A 23,208-nucleotide genomic window follows, 5' to 3' on the forward strand; every position below is an offset into this window, starting at 1 on the left:
TCCACATCTAACTGATAAACCCATGTCCTAGTGTTCTACTTTGGTGACACAGCATAGCATAACCAGCCATAACAACAATGGAATGAAACCCAGGTCTGAGGTTTGACAGTCCAGCACACCAACAACTGTGCTACCTCACTACACCCATAAGAGGCACAGGTAGTCCACTAACCTAAGAGACCACAATTATTCTGCAGAGTTGTGTCCCTTTGGCAGTAAGGAACCTATGATTCTAGGTTCAAATCCCAGTTTGCCTAATAACCTTTTAAGGTTCGTCAGCATCACCAAAATGGTAAATGTCTGAGGCCTGCATCATTTCATCGTCATTTCAGGCTTTCATCCCACTGCAAGCCCATGTGCATTGACATAAATGAAATACTGCCTACAAAGGCGCTATAAAACCAACTCACTCACTCACTCACTGTAATCAAGTCCAAAGAGAAGACAACTCATCTAATACAGCTTGAGTGATATTTATTGCTAGGTAAATTAATATAATATAAAAGGTTCCTACTGGGGAATCACATTAACATGTCATTTGCCAACCTTATTCAAACCACACACATATACCTTCCAACAAAAATAGTTTTCTCAGCATAGTGATGAGTTATCATCCACTAAAAATGGACAAATAAATTCATTAAACACATTAATCTAAAGAAAACCCACAACTTAAAAATCCACTTAACACGGTAATGTTTGACCGTATGTTCAACTTCTCAAAAGTACAGTTGTATATGAAATGTAATAAATAACCGTTAATATTTACCAAGTAATATATTTAAAATACAATTCCTTTATCATAGCTTATTGTTTTAATTCAGTAAACACTGAAAAACATTGAAATCAGAACTTGATCAGTTTAATGTTAATTAAAGGGGGACAACTCTGGTTTACAGCTTTACCTGTGTAAACACATGTTTTACTTGCACATGTTTACAGACTCACAGATAATGTCAACCAGTATGTCTAATTCCCTTTGATCTCACCACTGGAATTTTCTTACTATCCATTTGTCTGAGAAATAATTTAATCAAGAAACGATTCATCCTTCTTCTGAATAAAACCAAGAAGGATCTAACTGGCTTTAATAAAGCATCCCGCACAGAATCAAAACTAAACATAAAATATCAGTGATACACGTCATAAATGTTTTTGAAGTAATATGAAGTATTCAATTTCATCAGTTCCATCAAACAAACATATTTTAAAGAAATAAGTTGAACAAAAATAAATCAAGGAAAGGGTCACCTCTGTTTTGAAACACTTTGCAACTGCAATATCGCTAGAACAAATATGATTCCATTATAAGAACTATATATCGTGATTATGGTTATCTGAAGTTTTACGTATCATCAGGCCATTCTATAGAGAAGTAAGAGCAGTCTGCATAATGTTACAAAACACAGAATGATGCAGCAAATGATTCAAAATGATGTCATTATCATTTTGTTTTAGATATTTATGCACATAATATTATGTCAGGTCAGCTGACAAATAAAACCAAATAAATATGAAAAATCACCACTCTTTTGTAAATCAGTCAATCATTGGGACTAGTCATTTATTACAGAGGGGGGAGTCAGAGAGGATCAGGGTGGAGCAAACCAGCCCCCACCCCTTACTTTCATTCATTAGGTTTTTAGGTGTTCACCAAACACCTCATACCCTCCATCTCTGTAACAAATGACTGGTCCCTTATTCACACCTGACTACGTGTCCTTTTCCAAATGTAAAGACAGGTAAATATTGATTGAAAATTGTAATATGTCATTTCTAATAAAGAAAACAAAACATATATCACCCACTGATTTTACCTTGTGGGAATTGACAAACTGTCTGTATGAAAAGGGGATAATGTAGATATACATGTGATGGTTTTTATTTAAAGATAATCACAATTTTAATAGAGGAACTAATATGATATGAATCATATCATTATTCGGAATGAAAAAGTCAAAAATATTTTTGATTTTTGTTTCATTGCAAAATTCTTAAAATTTAAAAAAAAAGTTGCACATACTGCACATTGTGATTAATAATCAAATCATTTTTTCATTCACTGTAATTTGTGCAACCTATTTTCGTATTATTCATTAAAGTTTCATTTACAGATTGGAATTGGAGATATACATAGTATATCTATGAAACATAAATACATTGTATATTTTTAGCATTTCTATCATTACACACATGCTAAATATCTATTTTTCTTAATACAGATAACATTTTTTCGATGGATTTTGGTCACTGACAGCATATCTGTGTGTGGCACATAAGTGGTGTGGCGCGAGGTGGATGTGCACACACGATCGCAACAACAAATACCGAAACAGGAACACGGGTCACTGAAGCAATACTAACCATATACTTTTCCTTAATAGTGGAAGAAAGTCATTAATAAAACTCAGAACACTGAAAACTAATTCTCTTTCACATGTAAAACAATATTGTATCAGAAACCATTCCTTGGTAATATTTCATACAAATGTGTCACTTACATGCTATAATTAAATTGTTAATATTTATTCATTTCTTTTTCTTATTATATGAAATGATATATGCCTCGGTTTTATGGAGGCATTGAAAAAGACTCATATAGAACAGTTATTGATATTAACCAAAAAAATTAAATTGTAATTTTAATTACAATGGTGCTATACAGGATTATTTTAGAAAAAAGATAATTACTTATTGTTACAGATATGCCCATTATGACATGCACAGTTGAACGCAAATTACCTTGATTCATCCTTTATCAAGTAAGGTTTTCCTCAAAACTACCTTCATATTTTTAAAACAAATCAAATGAAATTTGGAGATAACTTTCTGTCACTATGGAAACCAAACCATTAATATAGTAGATTGCTTTCGGTTGCTGAAGTAAGATATATGTTAAGAATTACTTCCAGTTTTCTATATCTGATAATCCATTCACATTCACTCCTTATTCAGACTTTAACAACAACAGTGAATACATGAACACTACAATATGATTTCATAAGTGAAGATCAGATAAAAATGTGTAAAATGTAAAAGTAAGAAATGCTGTTTCAACAATATTAAACACACATCTTTTTCTACATGTCACAGTGACTAATTGAAATTTGTGCCAGCACAAACACCAATAACTGTTGTACAGATAGTTCAATCTGTTAATGTGATGAAGCTAACATAGCTAACAAATAATAGTACATATTGAACAGAGTGATGTTTTCCACACAACTTATAATATTCCTTCATCATCGATCCATATTTGATTCTCTGCTCCATCATAATCGTGGTACGTATTGCATACATCATTTATAACATTACTAATGAGCTTATTGTTCTATTTAATAGTATGTGTAGATCATTCTTGTAATTATGTTAACTAATTAAATCATACTAGAATTGTGAACAGTAGACAAACAGCAGCATCTTGGACTTCATATTTTTCACACTGGAACTTCCAGTTTTGAAAGCTGTTAACTTCACTGATGGATAAAATTCATCGTGGAAGTAAGCACATTCACGGAAACGGTTTATCTTCCTTAGACATATAAAACTTATTTAATCTGACCATAGTGCTTTATATATATCAGACTATATATTTTGGCAGGCCTAAATATATCTTTCTTTTTGAGTTCCCTGATTTGACTTGGTATGGAGCTTGTTTTAGATGGGAATTTCTGTTCAATGTATGATTTTCATGAGGAATACATCACTCAAGGTCTGGATCTAGAGTACGACATACAGCTAAACATGTCATTAATAGCACTGATAAACATCAATATATACAGGAATTGACCAAAAGTACACATCCATACAGACCGACATGAAGTCTTGGAGTTATCAACAAATCGACACGAGTATAACCATATACAATCAGAGAGCTTGCAGTCATGTAACATACCCTCTGTATAAGCAGGTGAGTTGCACCATCAGATAACAACAAAGAAATAGTGAAAACAAGAAATGTCCATACCATGCAGAAAGAGATGAGAAAACGAGTCAATGTACAAAGGTATGTCAATATATGAACTACACTGATCTAACCCTACACAATGATACAGGGTATAGCCTCTTTGTGAGGAGTGTCACCAGACTAAGTGACAAACAGGCGTGACGTCACTTCCTGTCACATGACATACACCGAGATGCGGAATCCAGCAGCAGATTCTCAGCTTTTTTGTCAGCCACGCATCCATAGCCATCCCATAATCCACCTGGCAGCTAACTTCCTGTCAGATCCGTCAAGACATTTGAACCAATCAATGGAGAGTCTCTTTCTACCATTTACGATACGTTCCCATTATGGCTCATGACCTTGAAGGTCAAGCCAAACAAAGGCTCAAGGGCCATCCAACAATGCCGCTAAGCACTTGACCTTAATTTGGGTAAAGGTCAACCAAATTTGAAACCGACCAATCATCTCAGAGCTTTCAGACTGCAACAGTCTCCTGCTCCAAGTTTGGGTTTCGGTACGTGGAAGACTCCATGTTATCAGGGATGTCCATCTTGTTCGTGTCCGAATGGCCAGCTGAGGGAGTCGGAACATTGTCTCTCGTGTTGCCCGCTGCATGGTGGCAGTATGTGGGTGCATCCTCACTGAGTGACCGGCTATTTGTCCATTGGTAAGGAGCCTTCATTTCACGTCTGGCCTTGCGACGCAGACGTTTCTCCTCCATCATCATCTGCAGCTGCCGGACCTTCCCACGAAGAGCAGTGTCTTCAGACTTGCCGTGACTCAAAGAGCTAGACATACCTAAAACAACAGAAACATACATCTTAGCTGACAATCACAAACTTTACGTTCAACTACACAGTAGATTCTAAATCTTCACAGCATAAAGAAGGAGTTTGGTTGAATATTCTTAATATTCTCAAAAAGGCAAATTAGAAAATGATCACACTTACTATTAAGTATATATTATCTGGCAACCTTGATCAGCTGTCAGAAGCATGAATTTCATGAAGTATTTGATGCAAAATGAAAACTTATGAAAAGCAACTTAAAAAAGCATCAAAGGTTTATCAAAAGGAATGTGACTCGTATCTTCGTCTGGGATGTCAAGTGACCTTGACCTACCTGTGGGTTCTCTGTGGTAGTGCCGCCTGGGGGTAGGATGTTGAACTAAAAACGGGCGGCAGGTATGAAGGTGTGGTGAAGCTCCTAACAGATCGTTCAATATATGTACAATAGTTGCAATATCTTTCCTAGGTCGACCTTCAACATCTTGTAAAGTTGGATCAAGTGTTCCTGAAAGATAGAACACACATCATCAGCCATGATTATCAAAACACAAAATGAGACATTGAAAAATCAATGTCTAATACATTTAACATAATTAAGCAAAAGCATGTAATGATATAAGTAGAAAGAATTTACAACGAAACGTCGCATGTATTGTAATACAGATGTTGCATATCCATAGAACTATCCATCCCGCCAACATTCAAATACCATTCAAAGAAGTAGAATGAATGAGGTTCAATTACAGTATCATGCAGGGAAAGAAATCTTTCAAAATTTCCCACTAGACCAGTGAGTGGACAATCTGTACTCACTGGTCCAAAATAACATTTACAGATTTACTTAACAAATCAATACAAAGTTCACTGGCCACCAGGACCACTGCAAGTTTTTGCTATCCGGGGACCACAGGACCAGTGTAGATTTCGCACACTGGGTATGAATCACATACAAACTTCAAACACCAATGAAAGTGTGAGTACAGGGGAGACAACCCACCTGAAAACGTTCCCGAGTACACTCCCTGTCCAAGGTGGTGCATGCTGTCTATCACTGCACCAGGGCTTGAGCAAGGGGGATGGGGGGTGGCAATGGGGTTGGAGGGAGTTGGGACTCGAGAGGAGACAGTCACTTGGGCAGACTCACCAACCTGAAAAATAATCAAAATAGGATAAATTCTTATAACATCAAAATAATGTAACTTTTATGTCAACACATGAAAGAAAAGGATTGTTTGCTTTTAATTATTATTATCATAATATAACAAAACAAGTGATCAACAGCATGAGCATCGATCTATGCAATTGGGATACCATGACATGCATCCACCAAGCCAGCGAGCCTGACCACCTATCCCATTTGTCGCCTCTTACACAAGCATGGGTTGTTGAAGATCAATTCTAACCCAGATGGTGTAATATTTTTTAACTTCCTACCTTTGCATGGCCTGTAAGTCGTGTCAGCTCTCGCAACTTCTGTGAAAGATTACGGCTCGCTGCGGCCAGCGAAGCGCGGGTGATGGCAGCAGAGTTAGGGAAGACAGGGTGAGTCGGGGACGTTGGTGGTGTGGACATCGTTGGTGTAGCGTGACCACGTGATCGCCGACTCACACATTGTGATGTTGAAAGTTGAAGCTGAACAAACATCATGTGATCGCCCAGTCGCATTGCTAGTAAGAGTGGTGCACGGCCAGAGAGGAAATCATTTACCTAAAACAAAAACTTGTTACGTGAGCAGCGAAATAAAAGACTAAATACTAAATTATGGAATTATGAATGAGTTTAGTTTTACGCCGCTTTTAGCAATATACCAGCAATATCACAGCTGGAAACACCAGAAATGGGCTTCACACATTGTACCCATGAGGGGAATCGAACCCGGGTCTTTGGCGTGACCAGCGAACGCTTTAACCACTGGTCTACCCCACCGCCTCTATGAAATTATGAATTAAAATGCATATGAAAGCTGTTTGAACAATACACAATGCATACTACTCAAAACATGTTAAGGAACACCTCATCTAGCGTGACAGATAAATTATAGACATACAAACAAAATTAGCACTTCCATAATTTCTTTTGAGTCTTGAAGCATTCCCAACAATAATTGTTTATCTAGCCAATTTGGCTGCTTTCAGCTCGAACATGAGAAGCAAGAATAATTGATAGTCTTATCAAATGTTTAATAACATAAAAGTGGTTCCTCTTACTTGTGACTCAGTCAGATTTTCTAGTGCTTGCATCACTCCATTTTCTGGTCTTTGAAACTGGAAACAAGAAAGACATGGTTAAATATCACTTGAAGAAAAATGACTAAATCTTTCCGTGTGTTTCTGGCATGATAATATTACAGGATATCCCATATCATTGTATTTGTCTCCATCTCTGGTATCAGGAAAGCAACCATTAACAATGCAATATTGGAAACCACACAATATAGCTCAGATTTTATTTTTCAGATATCAATTTGGAAATAATATATATGTACTATGGAGAGTAAATGCGAGTCTAACCACACAGCCACAGGTAACATATCTGTATCAGATTTTATTAAATTGTATAATGTTTTGACGATGCGTGTTAAGCAATTTTTCTAAAATTCTAAAGTAGGATTAAATTATACATAAGGTTTTTTCATGATCATATTTATTTGTCATTTGTAATGTTTTATCTTTTTTAAACAGTATTCTTGACGTGTTTACATAAACTGTCATGTGATTTGCAGGAGGTGAGGTGAGGTGAGGTGAGGTGAGGTGAGGTGATGAAAGTAATTAAACACAAGATTCAAAATTACTGCACTTAAATAACTATGTGCCTGCACATGTGTGTGCATGTGGCTGCCTCTCCTTGTCTGGACTACTGCTGGTTTTATAGAGGCAGCCTACAGAGATACCAGCTGAACATACCCCTCTCACACAATATACTGACCAAGCCCAACCAGCCTTTGTTTTAATCCCTTGATGTTCCAACTGGGAAACAGCAAGTACTGTCTTTTTCAACGTACTCTTAAATATATTTTGGTATGACACTGAAGATCAAACTCCAACTTCTACTCTCAGTAAGTACTACTTTTTCAGTATGTTTTGTTATGCCACTGTTGGGAATCAAACCCCAACCTCTACTCTCCTGGCAGACACTCTATCCACAAGGCCATGGAGGTGGTGTGCGATTCAGACCAAGTCTACGGTTGGATGAAATACATGGTGAACGTCACCAAGGAAACACAATAGTGAAAATAACAGTTCTGCAGAAAGGATGAAAATCTAACAATGAATTTATTACAATAAACCTTATCGAAAAAGTAAAAAATTATTGCGAACAAATAACTTTCAGAACAAGAAACTATTTTCTCAAAGTATTGTTTTAGGTTAATGGAAAAAAGTCACTGTTTCTGGTATAAATTGAATTAAAATTGATTATTCTTTGCCAACTTCCATATCATGTTCAGTTTCACCAGCATCATATGCCTGATGTTGTGTTTGGATGGAGTAGAACAGGAAATCAGCATTGGCAAGTGATAATCCCTATTGTTTTGTGTGACACTCGCAATACCAGTGAGTGGATTGTTCGCGTGCGAGGATGTAGCACTACATGTGTTGTCGTCGAGCCTGATGTGGATGTGTCAAGGGATATAATCATGTGGCCAGCTATAGCATAACCCTCAATCAACTCTTTTTCCTGCTTTAATTTTAGCCATGAAATTACAGATCAGCCACTAAATTTACAATACTGTTGCTGCCATTGTCTGTCATTATGAACATATTCAGAAATGTAGGTTTCAGTGAATATATTTAGTTTACATTTTGGTAAACATTCTCACAAAGTGTAAGACAGCATTCTCAGCAACATGTTTTTAAAGTATTATTTATTTAGTTACCTATAATCCACTCTTGTAAGTTTATTTTTTATTAAACAAACAAAACCACACCCATTTACCTCCTCACACACTAGCGGTAAAATAAGTCTACTTTCAGCTGTCGGCAATTGTACATTTAAGTATATTTTTCACCTGTCTTATAATTTCATTCTAAAACATTCTCACCACGTGCAGCATTCAGCTAGTTTATTTAGATTTGACCCCAAATAACAAGGTCGCGTCACTACACATGTGACAAGTGACACAGATGTGGGTCACATTCCGGCCTTTATATTCCCATATAAGGACCGGAGTTGATGACTACGCACCACACGCCATTCGATGCTGTTTACAATAGCCGTGTGTTAGTCTATCTGTTATTGATAGTGGGAAGTGTACGTCATTGCCGCACAGCTGTGAAATCCAAACCGATCTGTTTTAGTCTGCTTTGTTCTTATAGCCAGTACAATCAGGGCATACAGTACGGGGTGAAATATACAACACTGTAATCTTGTCTATATCATTCAACCACTACTACTGTTGAATGATAATGTGGAATATATTCCATGTACAGGCTAATATGAATCGTATCAATCACTTTAGCTGGAGTGACATGATTATTCTTTTAAGAATGTGGACTTTGACCTCATTTCTGATAACTTTGATAATTACCGGTATGAATTGTCATTAATAATGAACAATTACATTTCATTTTGGCAGAAAATCATGAATTATCATTAATAATTAACAATCACATATCATTTGGGGAGATTATTTGATATAATAAAATGAACTTTCGTAAGTATTTATAAACTTTCACATAAATGAATAATTTATCTAAAATATAAAAATATATAAAATATATGCAAACACTTAAATATATTTTTTAAATTTGTATTGGTTCTGTTTCATTTATTTCATTTGAATGATCAGAATATTAATCATTTATGTATGTCTTACAAAATGTTTATGTAGAGTCATTGAAATGAATGACGTACATGCAAGATTGTCTATTTCACATCAATTCCAGACAACACCTGCCAATCAATAGGTGACAGGTTTCGACCAGCAGGAAATATACTTTCACAAAGTAAACGCATCTTCATGTATACAACCTATTCATTGTTAGGGTTCTGACTTGCCAAATCAGTCCATCTTGCATAGGTTTTCATTTTCCCACATGAAATATACATACAGTACTATTCATGTGTCGATATTTGCATCGTACTATGACTGAGCAGCACTCTGAGTTCATTCAAAGTGTCATCACTACACTGAACTTTATTGCAAATCTATACATAGTTTCCATAGATAGATACTGGCGCTATGTGATTCATTATTAATGATTATCCTACGTTGTCTGTAAAGATATTTTTAACAAGATGGGCATCAGTTTTAGTGAATACCATGCATCTATGGGGATTAGTGAGTGAGTTTGCTTTTAAGCTGCTTTTGGCAATATTCCAGCAATATCACAGCAGAGGACACCAGAAATGGGCTTCACACTTTGTACCCATGTGGGGAATCGAACCTGGGTCTTCAGCATGACGAGCGAACGCCTTAACCACTAGGCTACCCCACTAGCCCCCTTTGGTGATGAACAAAGCTGACTTTTTTCATAAACCTGAAAATGGTAATCAATTTATAATAATAATGTCATGACATGATCCTACAGAGCTGTTTTCAGCATAATGCATACTGCATGCATGGGCCCGCATGTGCATGCATTTATGCACATGTGCATGCCTGACTTTGCCAGCAGCTGTGTACAAATATGCAGACATCCAACACACCCCCACACACGTCTAAGCATTGTATAATAATTAGATGCTACTTTGGAATTCACTAATGATTCTATAAGGAGTTGTTAACATGATTTTTTTCTTCGTTCTGACAAAGTCACAGAATAAAAGATATGTGAATCATGACTGTCACACAGGATTCCAATTACAGTCAGTAAAAGTTCCCGAATCAACCCTAAACGACCGACATTTATGCTGAAGGCCTGGTCCAGTTTCTCATTTGAGCTCATCATCCATCATTCTTTGCAAGCAAAATAAGTGTCTAACCACTTACAGCGGCTGTTCATTCATGAAATGGCTGACCGCAATTATGTAAACACTCACCGTCATTCCACTTGCCATATTAGGTAACAGAGTAATCCTGCTCTCCGACACAACTTGGTTGTCAAACAACGTTCCATCTTTCAAAATCCTGGAACAAAAATAGAATTGTAAGCAAATTGTCTTTACAATTTGGACATGTTTATGCTACAATCATCATCATCATCATCATCATCAGTAGCAGAAGCATCAACCAAACACTACAATCATCATCATCAAGCACTACAATCATCATCATCGTTTTTGTCAGTAAGGTCTGTGTTTTTGCTTAAGTAAAACTGCAAAGAATGTAACTACTGATTTACCTCCTCTTCCTCAACCACCAAAAAATCATCATCATCATCATCATCATCATCATCATCATCATCATCATCATCATCATCATCACCTAATTAATTATTGTCAATAAAGTCTGTATTCTTGCCTAACTAAAACTACAAAGAATGTAACTACTGCTCTACCTTTCTATAAAGCAATGTGGATCATGAAAAACTGTTTCATATACTTTCATGTAATACTGGACACAGGATGGGCTTACCAGGAAAATCGAACAACCTCGCAAGATCAATTATCAGTATAAAACATCATTGTGAAAAAATATTAATGGAAAATGTGTTTGCAATAATTGACTTCCTCCTGTGTGCCTATTTCCGAGGAATACTACATGCTGGGACTGGCTGTACCTAACGCTACGGTTAGGATTATATCGAAAAGCCTACGTCACACTGAAAGTGCTTCCTTGTAAGTACACATACTCAGACTGAAGCGGAGGCATAATTTGAAAAGCCTGTATTAATCTGTTACATCATTAACTGCTTCAGCTGTATGTGAGGTCACTGTGGAGGACTTTGTTTGTGTGTATGACGATTACAGGCAGACTGACTCGCCTATGCTTACATCAGGTATGGGAGTAGTAACATCCTCACTTCTTGCAACAGGATATGGGATCAAGTTCTAGGAATATAGGAACACTGTCGCTGAAGGTCATAAAAACCCATTTCAATATGAATAAATCTGTGTTTAATAAACCCTCCTAACCTAGGATGGGATCTCATTAGGAGGCTCTACTTATCTGAGCTATTTCTAAATGATTTCATAAAGATTTAATACTGGTGATCTTGATTCAAATTTTGTGAAACCTTGATTGTCCTTTGTTAAGTATTACAATACAGGGAAGGAACACTCACCTCATGTCAATAAATCCTCAGTGGTCAAGACTATAGTATCTAATTACTGTGGGCGACATCTAATTTTCATAATATTGGCTGCCTCTTAAGCTTTTATAACTTGATTTAATAAAATGAAAACTCATTTCAATAAATACTGCTTGATAATCTAGATGCTACACAACCTTCTCCAAAAAAAACAAAGCTTGCGTAACTTCTGCAGAAAGACATCTTTCTGCATTAACGTGAAGAGATAACTCTCAATGGTGCCATGTAAGGACAAATGATCTCACAAAGACCTCCAAATCTTCTTAAACTTGCTCTAAAAATAATACTCTAGGATTTCACTCCAAGGAATTCCAGAGAGAAGTATTCCTTACAATGAGGAAGTTGGTTGTGACTTCTGATTGGCTGACATGGACATCAATTATTCATGTTCTGTGTAACGTCTCGGTCACAGTCTGGTGATATGATGCTATACTTATCACTGAATCGTAATCAAGATATTCTGATAAGTAGAGACGACTAGGGCTGTATGGGGCATTTCATGGTGGGAAAAGGGTAAAAGAAGTTCCTTTGAGGGCTGAATGTGTTTGGTCTATTGCGTTCCAGAAGTATAAAGGTTATTCATTGAATAAAAGTTGCTGTTTGGAGTCACTTTTACATCAGCATTATCTGCAACAGCAGCAGCAAGAAAGTAGCTCTTAGTTCATCGAGTCAAACCTAAAGCAGTTTAATCTCTATTTCATTTTCCACATTTTCAGGAAATATTGGACATGGGTTTAGTTTGTAGGGCATTCAGTGTAACACAGTTTATCTGCATAAACATCATTGTGGACAAATGTCACAGGGGAGGATGTTTTTTGTAAAACTCATTTCCTCTGGAGTGCGAATTTCCGAGAAACATTACCAGCCGGGATTGACAGGAACAAGTAACAATCATCATCACCATCATGATTAACGATCATCATTACTTCACCACAACCACCTAATCATCATCATAATTATCATCATCACTCCACCACTACCACCTAATAAATCATCATCATAATTATCATCATCACTCCACCACTACCACCAAATCATCATCATCATCAAATCATCATCATCATCATCACTCTCCACCACTACCACCTAATTAACAGCAGTAGCATTGTTACATCAGTCATCATCATCATCATCATCATCATCATCAAGTTGAATCATTTAGGGGGATGTATTACTATTAGTCATCCCCATTGTCACAACTATCTTTATTATACCCATAATATAGTTGGACAGCTCCTATCCTAATGCCTCGGCAGTTTACATACATGTGTTGCTGTGTGTCATTGTCACCAGCTGGCCTACTTCTTAGTGGCCTGGGTTACCGTAAACAAATCAATAGTTGTCCTATTAATTACACAAGCTGTGGTGCACACGCCCACACAACATCATGCTTGAAATGTTACCAACACGATTATTAACAACTATGTTCTAATTGCTCTGACCCTGTTTGTGACAAAGCAAAACTTGCATGACACGACCTCAGTGTTCTAAAGTACAACTTGACTAGTACAACCAGAGGGGTAGGTGGTGGAGGGGTGCACAGTTCCATCTCTTTGGACATTGTTCAATCTTTGTCATTCCCTCCATGTATACATGTTCCCTTCATGACTTGGGTACTGTGAGGTTCCATCCTTAACCTTCTACCCACAACCACACCCTGTGCTGCTTGGAAAAACTTTTAAAAGAGTTACTTCCCTTTCCATATTGATGTGCTTCACTGATTGTGCTTAAAACTTGCCAATTGATTGCCTGCTGGAAGAAATACACTCTTAAGTTACACAATCTGTCTAATTCTGCAGAAACTAAGTTCCCAGAAAGATACAGATATAACCATTAATGTGGTACAAAGCATTTTCTTCATACACAATAGTTCGTATAAGTGTCATAAGGGCTAATACTTTACAGTCCTCAAAATATATTAAACTTTTAAACTTAAAATAAAATAAATTAAAAAGCAAAAAGAGTGAGCTACTGTCTGCACTGATGTACCTGAATATATTCTTAAAAGAAAAAGACAGAACAAACACAAATCCTTGTATGACATGAATAAATTTCATCATACAATGTATCACAGCTTTGCACTAGACCTAGATTACTAAGTAAACAATGTATATATCCATGAAACCTAGACATAATACCTTCACCTGGTACTTTGCATGTGGGTATACATGTTCATACGTCAAGGAATAGCGTCAATTTTTAACCCCAAATTTTGATCTGAAATTGCTGCCATGAAACAAACATGAATTACTTTGTAAACACCAACGCCCACTAGCTTGTATAATTGATTAGTGGCCTTGGTGACAGCGGTCATCTCCGCCTCCCACGCATATTGACCGAGCATGACCTTCGGTCACCAATGCATCTGCAAACTTCACCGCACTGTCAACAACCTCAGCTGACCTCCAGTACTGCATGATGTCTGTGCATGGAGTACAGATGTATATCTCCCTATCAGCTGTTCACATTAACATTATTATATTGTCAGATTTCTATCAATAGTCTCTTGGTCGTAATGTATTTCTGATTAACTCAAATGCAACTATGTGCTCTCTGATTGTTTACTTGAGAGTCTGCTATTAAACGAACTAATAAATATTTGTTTTATACTGTATAACTTTTCCATGCAAAGCATGATGGGAATACAGTCTATGCAGCTATACATGCACTCATAAGTTTGAAGGAATCGGAAAAATGTATAATTATTTCAGGTTATAAATAACTTTTTAATGTGATCCAAAACTTGATAGATCTTTGCATGTTCATGAAAACCTTATCCTTAACAATACCAATTTTGTTTACACGTTTTCAACTGAAAAGTTTTCAAGTACAAAGTTTCAACTGAAAAGTCTGCAACTTTTTGTATGATTCACCAAATTCTAAAAACTGTTGCAATCTGTCAATAGAAATCACAAACAGTGATACAAAACCCCCACCACCCACCTACCCCTTATGTAATGCTCACATGACTTTAGTCAGTCAAGTCAAGACCTGAACCACTGGAGGGAGCTTTATTCCACACAATCCTACTGTTATATTCTTCCTGACGTATGCTTGCCACATATAGTTGTCACCCAGCCACCTCATGTCCTCAGCCACCCACTCCTTCATAGCAGTCATATGATCGTCACATGTGAACATGACCTTGAATCAAGCCTGACATTCATTGTGCATTTATATGTTTAATACCTGTGAAGGTCTCACCATCAGGGACGGTGGGCCAGCCCAGTGGATGGTGTGCTTGCCATCATGCAGCTTGGTGGGTTTAAGTCCAAATGGGCATATGTTCAAAGCGATCTATGGTGTAGTTTTGATATGGAACATGACTCATTACAAAAAATGTATCGAATAAAATAACAAGTGGTGTTGAACTCCACTTTCATCAACATTACAGCACCTACATGCATGCACGTGAGAAGAGAACAAGTGATTTGCTCATTGTATGCTATTGTTTGTTCCTATGTAAGGAATTGAACCTGGGTCAATGGCATGACAAGCCTCCTGTATAGAATAAGTGAGGAAGTTTGGTTTTATGCCGATTTTAGCAATATTCCAGAAATATCACAGCGGGGGACACCAGAAATGAGCTTCACACATTGTACCCATATGGGGAATCAAACCAGGATCTTCAGCGTGACGAGCAAACACTTTAACCACTAGGCTACTCCACAGCCCCCTCCAGTATAGAAACTAGGCTATCCCACCTCAACTAACATTCAACCCTCTGAATATATTTGTTGTTCTATCTGTAGTTTACCCATTGCTTGTATTTTCATATCACCATTTGCTCTGACATCAAACTGTGCAGCACACAAAAACAAAGTGGTGAACTGAATGATTAAATTAATCCCTGTCGGTTCCCTACACAGCAGTATCTCATCAACTCTGCCAATGAACACCATTTACAACCGCTATGTAATAAATGCAACCTTGATCCCAAAGTGAGTGAAACATATTGTGACTAAGTATATCAGTAGGTTAAGGGGTATTTTATGTCTTCACACACCACACTAGGAAATAATGCATCTCACAAAATTGGTTGTCGACTCCATTTCCCAACACTTTCAAACTGAGATGATAGGAAAACCCAGTTGTTATAGATTCTGATCAAGGACAACAGCAAGCAATGGGCTGTTTACAGCTTCAAACAATATTCACGGTAGAAAGCCACCACAAGAAATCATTGTCAAATCTTCAATCCAAACTGACACTGTGACAAACTACAGTTGCATTGATTTTTAACCATGCTTTGGAACACGACATTTCCAAACTGAAACAATCCTTCAGCTAAAGTTTAAGGATGTTTTTTACACAAAATAACACCATGAAGAGGAAGCTCAATAACAGACATCTAAGAGGGTGATCAAATATATGATAACACGTCCCTATATAGCAGTAACATCTGATCGTCTTGATCTGATCCTAGACTATAACATCTGATCATCTTGATCTGATCCTAGACTATCAGCATGCATAGACTACAGTCAACTGCACCTCACTGCACTGTTGGATTTCTCTAAAACATCAACCTCACGTACATCACAATCAAATTATCTTTGTGAATAATTCTGATCAGCATGAACTGACTGACTGACTGAGTTTAGCTTTTAGCAATATTCCAGCAATATCACGGCGGGGGACACCAGAAATGGGCTTAACACATTGTGCCCATGTGGGGAATCGAACCCAGGTCTTCAGCATGACGAGCCAACGCTTTAACCACTAGGCTACCCTACCGGCCCTGATCAGCATGAATAATGATGAGGATGTTTAAGATATACTACTTAAAACAAGTTCAGGATCACCTGATTGTTGAATATCACTACAGATTATCATGGCATGACAGATTAACTATGAAATAATGTGGTGATCCTTTACTTCTTATCAGTAGTATATATAGAAACAGGCTCATTTCCCACAGGTGTAGCTCACGCACAGGTAGATGAAAGGTGACACATCATCGCTGAATGTTTAATGGCAGCAATTCACTCGTGACTTAACCTGTACTAACCTTGAATGTTGAATATTTACTCCATCTTAATGCATTATGATTAGGAGTCTAATATGACTCATGTTTATTGAGCAAATTCTCTTATCGTATCATTTATTTGGCTTACATTCCAATCCAAATCTAATCCAACAACTACTGATCTTGAAATGGTATGTCATAAACAACTAAAGGAATATAATGTTATGAATTAATTATTAATTCTGCCAATTTTTGCAAAGGGATCAATCATATTGCTGAACATCCGTAATTTATTTCTTTGTTTAAAAATAACCATCAAAGTTCATTTTACACAACCAAAATTTTCTTAATTGATCAGCATGACGAAGTTTAGTTGTCACAGAATTTTCATAATAATGTTATGTTTCCAATGAAGATTATTGGTTATCAGGGGTATCAGCTCTCTCAGTAGTATACAGTAAGACTTAATCAGTTACGTCTGTGACTTGAAAACATCCTTCGATTATTCTCAAAGTCCAAACTCATACACAAGATCTCCGCCTCTATAAGGCATCAATACGATGTCTCAGATTATACACAGAGATAGAGTTATGTTGACATTTATCTTGAAATCAGGCTCATGATCATCAATTTCATCTGATGACTTCCTGGTATTAAGACATTACATAACATTAGTTGTGAGAAAGCCTACTGTAGTGGAACCCTAGAGATTATGCACTGACATGTTAGTTAGATCAAGCACTGGCTAAAATATGAAACAATTTTTGGTTCTGTTAATCTTACTGATCCCATATAATGATGGGACTGCAGTTTTCATTGCTATACATTCTTGTAAATATATCTATCGACATGTTATCCAAATCTTACATTCGTCCACCATTGTTTTTCCAATCTATATTATATCGTTTGAATAAAATGAATTAATATCTAGATCATACTGATGCAGTATCTCATTTAATAATACATAAAACAATAAACATGGAAATGCATTGATTATTTTTTTGCAACAAATGACTATACTTCACTTTTTATAAAAATTGTTTTATCACATAAGCACTGGATGGTATGCCATGTAACTATTTACAATGTATTAGATGGAAAATTATATATGCAATGCTGAAAGGGTGGGTGTAGGGGATGGATGATATAATGAGAAACCCTGGCCCCAAGTCTCCACCCCCACAAGCTCTGACCCTCTCCCCACGCTTCATGTATGACTAAATGCCCTTGATTGTGAGTAACTTTAACAAGCACTTACTAACCTATGTACTTTTAGTCTAAATACTTTGTACATTTAAGTCTATCCAATTATCCTCACGTTTCATATGATAGTGCCACAGGTTATCAGAACCCGATCTCAAAAACAATTTGATGAACCGCCATCATATGAACAAGTTATCACTCACAAGTAAACAGTCAATCCAATTTCATGAGCTTCCCCATTGAAATGATATCTGTCTGGAGAGGCGTTCAATGTAGGCATACAAGGTGTGCGTCACAAAGCCACGAGCTCTGACAGTATATCGGTCAATTCCTGTGCTGATGTTTGACGACGGAGAGATACGAAACATCTTCTAGGTGTCACCAGGCCCTGACGTACATTCAGCTTTACCTCTACTTACATGTGTGGGCCTTCAATTGACATTCAATCAGAGAAAAACATGTTTGTGTCAAGATGCATAAAAATCAATTTAAATCATGGCAAATTTCAAAAACATTTTTTTAAATATTTGTTCTTTTGAGACAGGGAATAAGGAAGTTATTACCAGTTTCCGTTTGATCTCCACCACTACCAAGTCATTCAGTAATAATAATAATAATGAGAATATTTATAACGTCCTGTTCCAGGCTAGATATCCTGCTCAAAGCCACAATCTGATCATTTCCAGTAGAGAAAGTTTACCTTAAAATGAGGCATAAATATGCTATTGATATGTGTGTCCTTGCATTTAGACAGTGAATTCATACATAAAACATGTAATAACAATGCAAAGTGTCGGGAATAATGGTTGGCATTGGTTGACAGTTTGAGTTTGTAGAAACGTGGAATGTTATAACTTTCAAATGTTGCTTATCAACAGAAAAGGCAGTTATAGATTTCTTGCACAATGCTGTACTGGTCATTGTGCTATTGCTTTGTTACATTGTTTAACTACACTGTCCTATTGTGCCAAGTTGTTAAGCTTTTTTCTACCCATTACCCTGTTGTGTAAAAGTAAACATCTCGATGGTACTACATTGTTTTCTTGCCCTGTACTGGTCATTGTGCTATTGCTTTGTTACATTGTTTAACTACACTGTCCTATTGTGCCAAGTTGTGATGCTTTTTCTACCCATTACCCTGTTGTGTAAAATTAAACATCTCGATGGTACCACATTGTTTTGTTGTACAAAGTTGCACTTCTTCAATGCTGTTGTGCCAAGTTTCATGACCTGTTGTGTTGCTGACACCCCACTGGTCTGTTGTGCCATCGACACCCCACTGGTCTGTTGTTCCACCGACACCCCACTGGTCTGTTGTTCCACCGACACCCCACTGGTCTGTTGTTCCATCGACACCCCACTGGTCTGTTGTTCCACCGACACCCCACTGGTCTGTTGTGCCACCGACACCCCACTGGTCTGTTGTGCCACCGACACCCCACTGGTCTGTTGTGCCATCGACACCCCACTGATCTGTTGTGCCATCGACACCCCACTGGTCGGTTGTGCCGAACTTCTGTGTTGTTACCCCACCCTGCTGGATCATTACACTTCCATTTTGTCATGTTACCAATAAATGTTAATTGTACAGAAAGTACCCCCAAAACAACTCCTTTAGACCTTCTCAGCAGTCTAGTGTCGGAACACCTCAGGAGACTATGACTCACCGACAACCATAAATGTCATCGTACAAGACAGAAATAACAGTAGCACACTAAATACCCATATATTAATATGTCTCAGAAATCATCCTTGCTGAAACCCAGTCCTCAGCCACAGCATAACTTGAAACATATGCCATAGTTTAATCACAGCTGAGGGCAAAAATATGCTGCCGTGTATCCCATGATTCTCTGACTCAGTTCGCCATAGACACATGTAACCTTGGGTATAACAGTCTATATCTCTTTGTCTATACCTTATTCCATCACTCGGGCAAGTGCGTAACATCATTTTGACAGATTATGGATAAAAAGAAAAATGCTGTACTTGCAATACTGAGATTTACAGTTTGTAGAATTCTGTTATGAAACAGGTGTTTTCACCACTTAGAAAGGTGTAGGGTGTCTTTCAATGAAGTGAGATCCATCTAGCCTGCCTCCATAACAATCAAGATTCACTAATTATATACCTTTTTCATATTTTTCCACATATAGATCGACAAACTGGAGCCAAAAGCCACGGACAAAAATAGATTATTAAAATTATTCATTTCTTGCTGTCTGTTCTATTTTAATTGATTAAAAAGTAGAAAGATACTTCAAAATACAACAAAATCGACTTAATTCCTTTACGCAATACCTAAAATCAAAAACATGAGAAATTCTATCTGAACAAAACACCTCACAATGGAAAACAGTTCTTAAAGTTCACAAAGTGTACACAGGAAATGTGATTGTTTTTATCTTTCTTTAAATTATAAATGAAAGTTCATTCAGTGGTCATAATTATTGAAAAGAGTCGTTCCCCTACACTCCCCCCTCCATTATCATGTCCCATGATGCTTTGCTATGAAGTGCTCACAATGCAAGGACAGGAGTGAATCTGCTGTACTCAATGATCCCCAGAACTAAAATAACATAATGATTTTCATTTCCATAAGCAAAATCAATCAGGACTTTAGACAAGAAAGATCTCAATGATCATAACATTTCTCCACAAGGAAATAATATCCTCGAGTATTAATTTTTCAGTGAAACATTCATTCTAAGTATTTCTGTTTGAATCTGTGTAGTTCATCTGCAATAAAAAAATTATTAGGATATCCATGATTTTTAATGTCTGAATTCAGTTGTGTTGTGCAAAATCATTGGTATATGGCGATGATGATGATGATGATGATGATGAATGACTGACTGACTGAGTTTGGTTTTACGCCGCTTTTAGCAATATTCCAGCAATATCACGGTGCGGGGGACACCAGAAATGGGCTTCACTCATTGTACCCATGTGGTGATTCGAACCCGGCGTGACGAGCCAAAGCTTTAACCACTAGACTACCTCACCGCCCCTGATGATTATGATGATGATGACACGGCATATCTTCACTATTAACAATATCAACAACTGTTGACAAATTAACGAAGAGCTGCTAACAGTACAAAGGTCCCATAATGCATTGTACATGTCATATCACTGGCCTTGTATGGAACAATTGAGCTGTCATCCTTCACATCAGCTGATGAAATGTACATAGTGTGACTGGTTCATCGACAACAAACCAGGCAGGTGTGTTGAAAGTCAACGCAATGTAGAACTCTACAAGTCTCTCAGTACATTTCAAAAATTAAATTGTGTTTTAACACTCACCCTACTGAACTAGTTATTATGTAAGAGTAAAGGGGTTGAGCAGTTAATGTGTTTCAAGAGCATAACCACCTCTGGGTTTAGCATGTGGGCGATACGGTTTTTAACATGAAGAAGGCCTCGCCTGCACTGGATGATCAACCTTAGTCACACTCCAGTGAACCTCACTGCATGACTAACTCGGATATTTTTACACCTTGTTGAATTATATTTTTTACATTTTTTCTTTGAAATGAAATTCAATTCAACCAATCTATATCTACTGTATCTACAGCTAGACCGGATCTGGCAAATGAGAGAAGCTGAATCTTGCCTACAATTGATCCGTTGAATCTTTAATTCCTACTTTTGGTTATTGTAACTAACAGTCAGACTGTGGGGCATTGACCCTTGTTTATTAACTTTGAAAATGTGTTATTTTTATTGACATGTTTTTGTTTTTCAACAAATTGTGCCAGTATTAAGTTCAGGCTTTGTCACAGAAACATACTAAGACTGTTTATATACTCAGTTATTCTCCTACTCCCCCCACCCCCATGAATTCAGTATCCCCTTACCACCCCTGTAATGTCTTTACCACCATTACTGCAATCCAACCCCTATCCTACATTTTTCTTTGTACATGTAATGTCACAGGCATCCTGAAGTGAAAACAACAAAGTTGTGCTGGTGGTGAGGACATGGGAGAAGGGGTAGGGTCTAGAAAGGGTTGGGGTGGATTGTGTCGAAACTCAACAAGGGTGGAGTCAGAGATAGGGGTTGAGATGCGAGGGGTGACTGTTGGATAATAGGGGGTGGCTGTTGGAGAACTGGGGGAGGAAGTAAGTAATAGTATCAAGGGGGAAAAGGGGTTCGAGATACTAGGGGTGACTGTCAGAGAATGGGGAGGGAGATATAAATATCAAAGGGGTAAAGGGGTTCGAGATACTAGGGGTGACTGTCAGAGAATGGGGAGGGAGATATAAATATCAAGGGGTGAAGATGTTCGTTGTTCTAGGGGTGACTGTCAGAGAATGGGGAGGGAGATATAAATATCAAGGGGTAAAGGGGTTCGAGATACTAGGGGTGACTGTCAGAGAATGGGGGCGGGAGATATAAATATCAAGGGGTAAAGGTGTTCGAGATACCAGGGGTGACTGTCAGAGAATGGGGGAGGGAGATATAAATATCAAGGGGGTGAAGGTGTTGTAATACTAGGGGGTGACTGTCAGAAAATGAGGGGGGATACAAATATATAGGGGGTCGGAGGGTTGTTAGTAAGGGGTGACGGTCAGATAATGAAAGAGGGGAGACATAAATATCAAGGGGGTGATGGGGTTCTTACTAGGGGTGACTGATCACTCAGGAGGTAAATAAATATCAAGGGGGGAGAGGGGATTGCTAGATAGGGCAACTGCGAGAATGAGGGGCAGGGACAGTTTACTCAGATATATGAGGCAGTTGGGGAGGGAGGGGATGGGTGAGAGATAATACAGGGTGACTGTCTGAGAGAATCTGGTGGGGAGGGGCAGCGTGGAGAGATATAAGTAGCAGGAGTGAGAGAGTGCTGAGTGAGTGTGATAATGTGAGGGGGAAGGGGTAGAGAGCAACAAAAACAGATACAAGGGATATCGAGGCTGATGGTGGAGAGAACGAGGTACACATGGCAGGGATAAGGGAACCAGAGAGAGGGAGTGTTAGAACAGACGAGCAGATGAATTTGATCTGGAAGAGACAGAACGTGACTCACTCACACATGAACATGCACTCCAGCTTCTTTCTCCACACACACATCCCACCACTCTGGGGGGGTAATAGGAGCAA

The 23,208-nt window shown here is 37.7% G+C and overlaps 1 protein-coding gene across 1 annotated transcript in view; it reads right to left on the reverse strand.

The window, feature by feature from the left end:
- Positions 1-457: 457 nt before the first annotated feature.
- Positions 458-23,208, reverse strand: part of LOC124285909 (midnolin-like) — a 46,211-nt gene continuing 23,460 nt past the window's right edge. The window contains exons 2-7 of the mRNA XM_046722191.1: positions 10,717-10,804; positions 6,945-7,001; positions 6,172-6,444; positions 5,735-5,885; positions 5,072-5,242; positions 458-4,747 (exon numbers count right to left, since the gene is read on the reverse strand). Coding sequence (XP_046578147.1) covers positions 4,425-4,747; positions 5,072-5,242; positions 5,735-5,885; positions 6,172-6,444; positions 6,945-7,001; positions 10,717-10,804 — 1,063 coding nt within the window. The 3' untranslated portion in view covers positions 458-4,424. The remainder of the gene's footprint in view (positions 4,748-5,071; positions 5,243-5,734; positions 5,886-6,171; positions 6,445-6,944; positions 7,002-10,716; positions 10,805-23,208) is intronic.

Source organism: Haliotis rubra, unplaced genomic scaffold (assembly GCF_003918875.1).
Source record: "Haliotis rubra isolate DU_JTF1 unplaced genomic scaffold, ASM391887v1 Scf37, whole genome shotgun sequence".
Lineage (NCBI taxonomy): Eukaryota > Metazoa > Mollusca > Gastropoda > Lepetellida > Haliotidae > Haliotis > Haliotis rubra.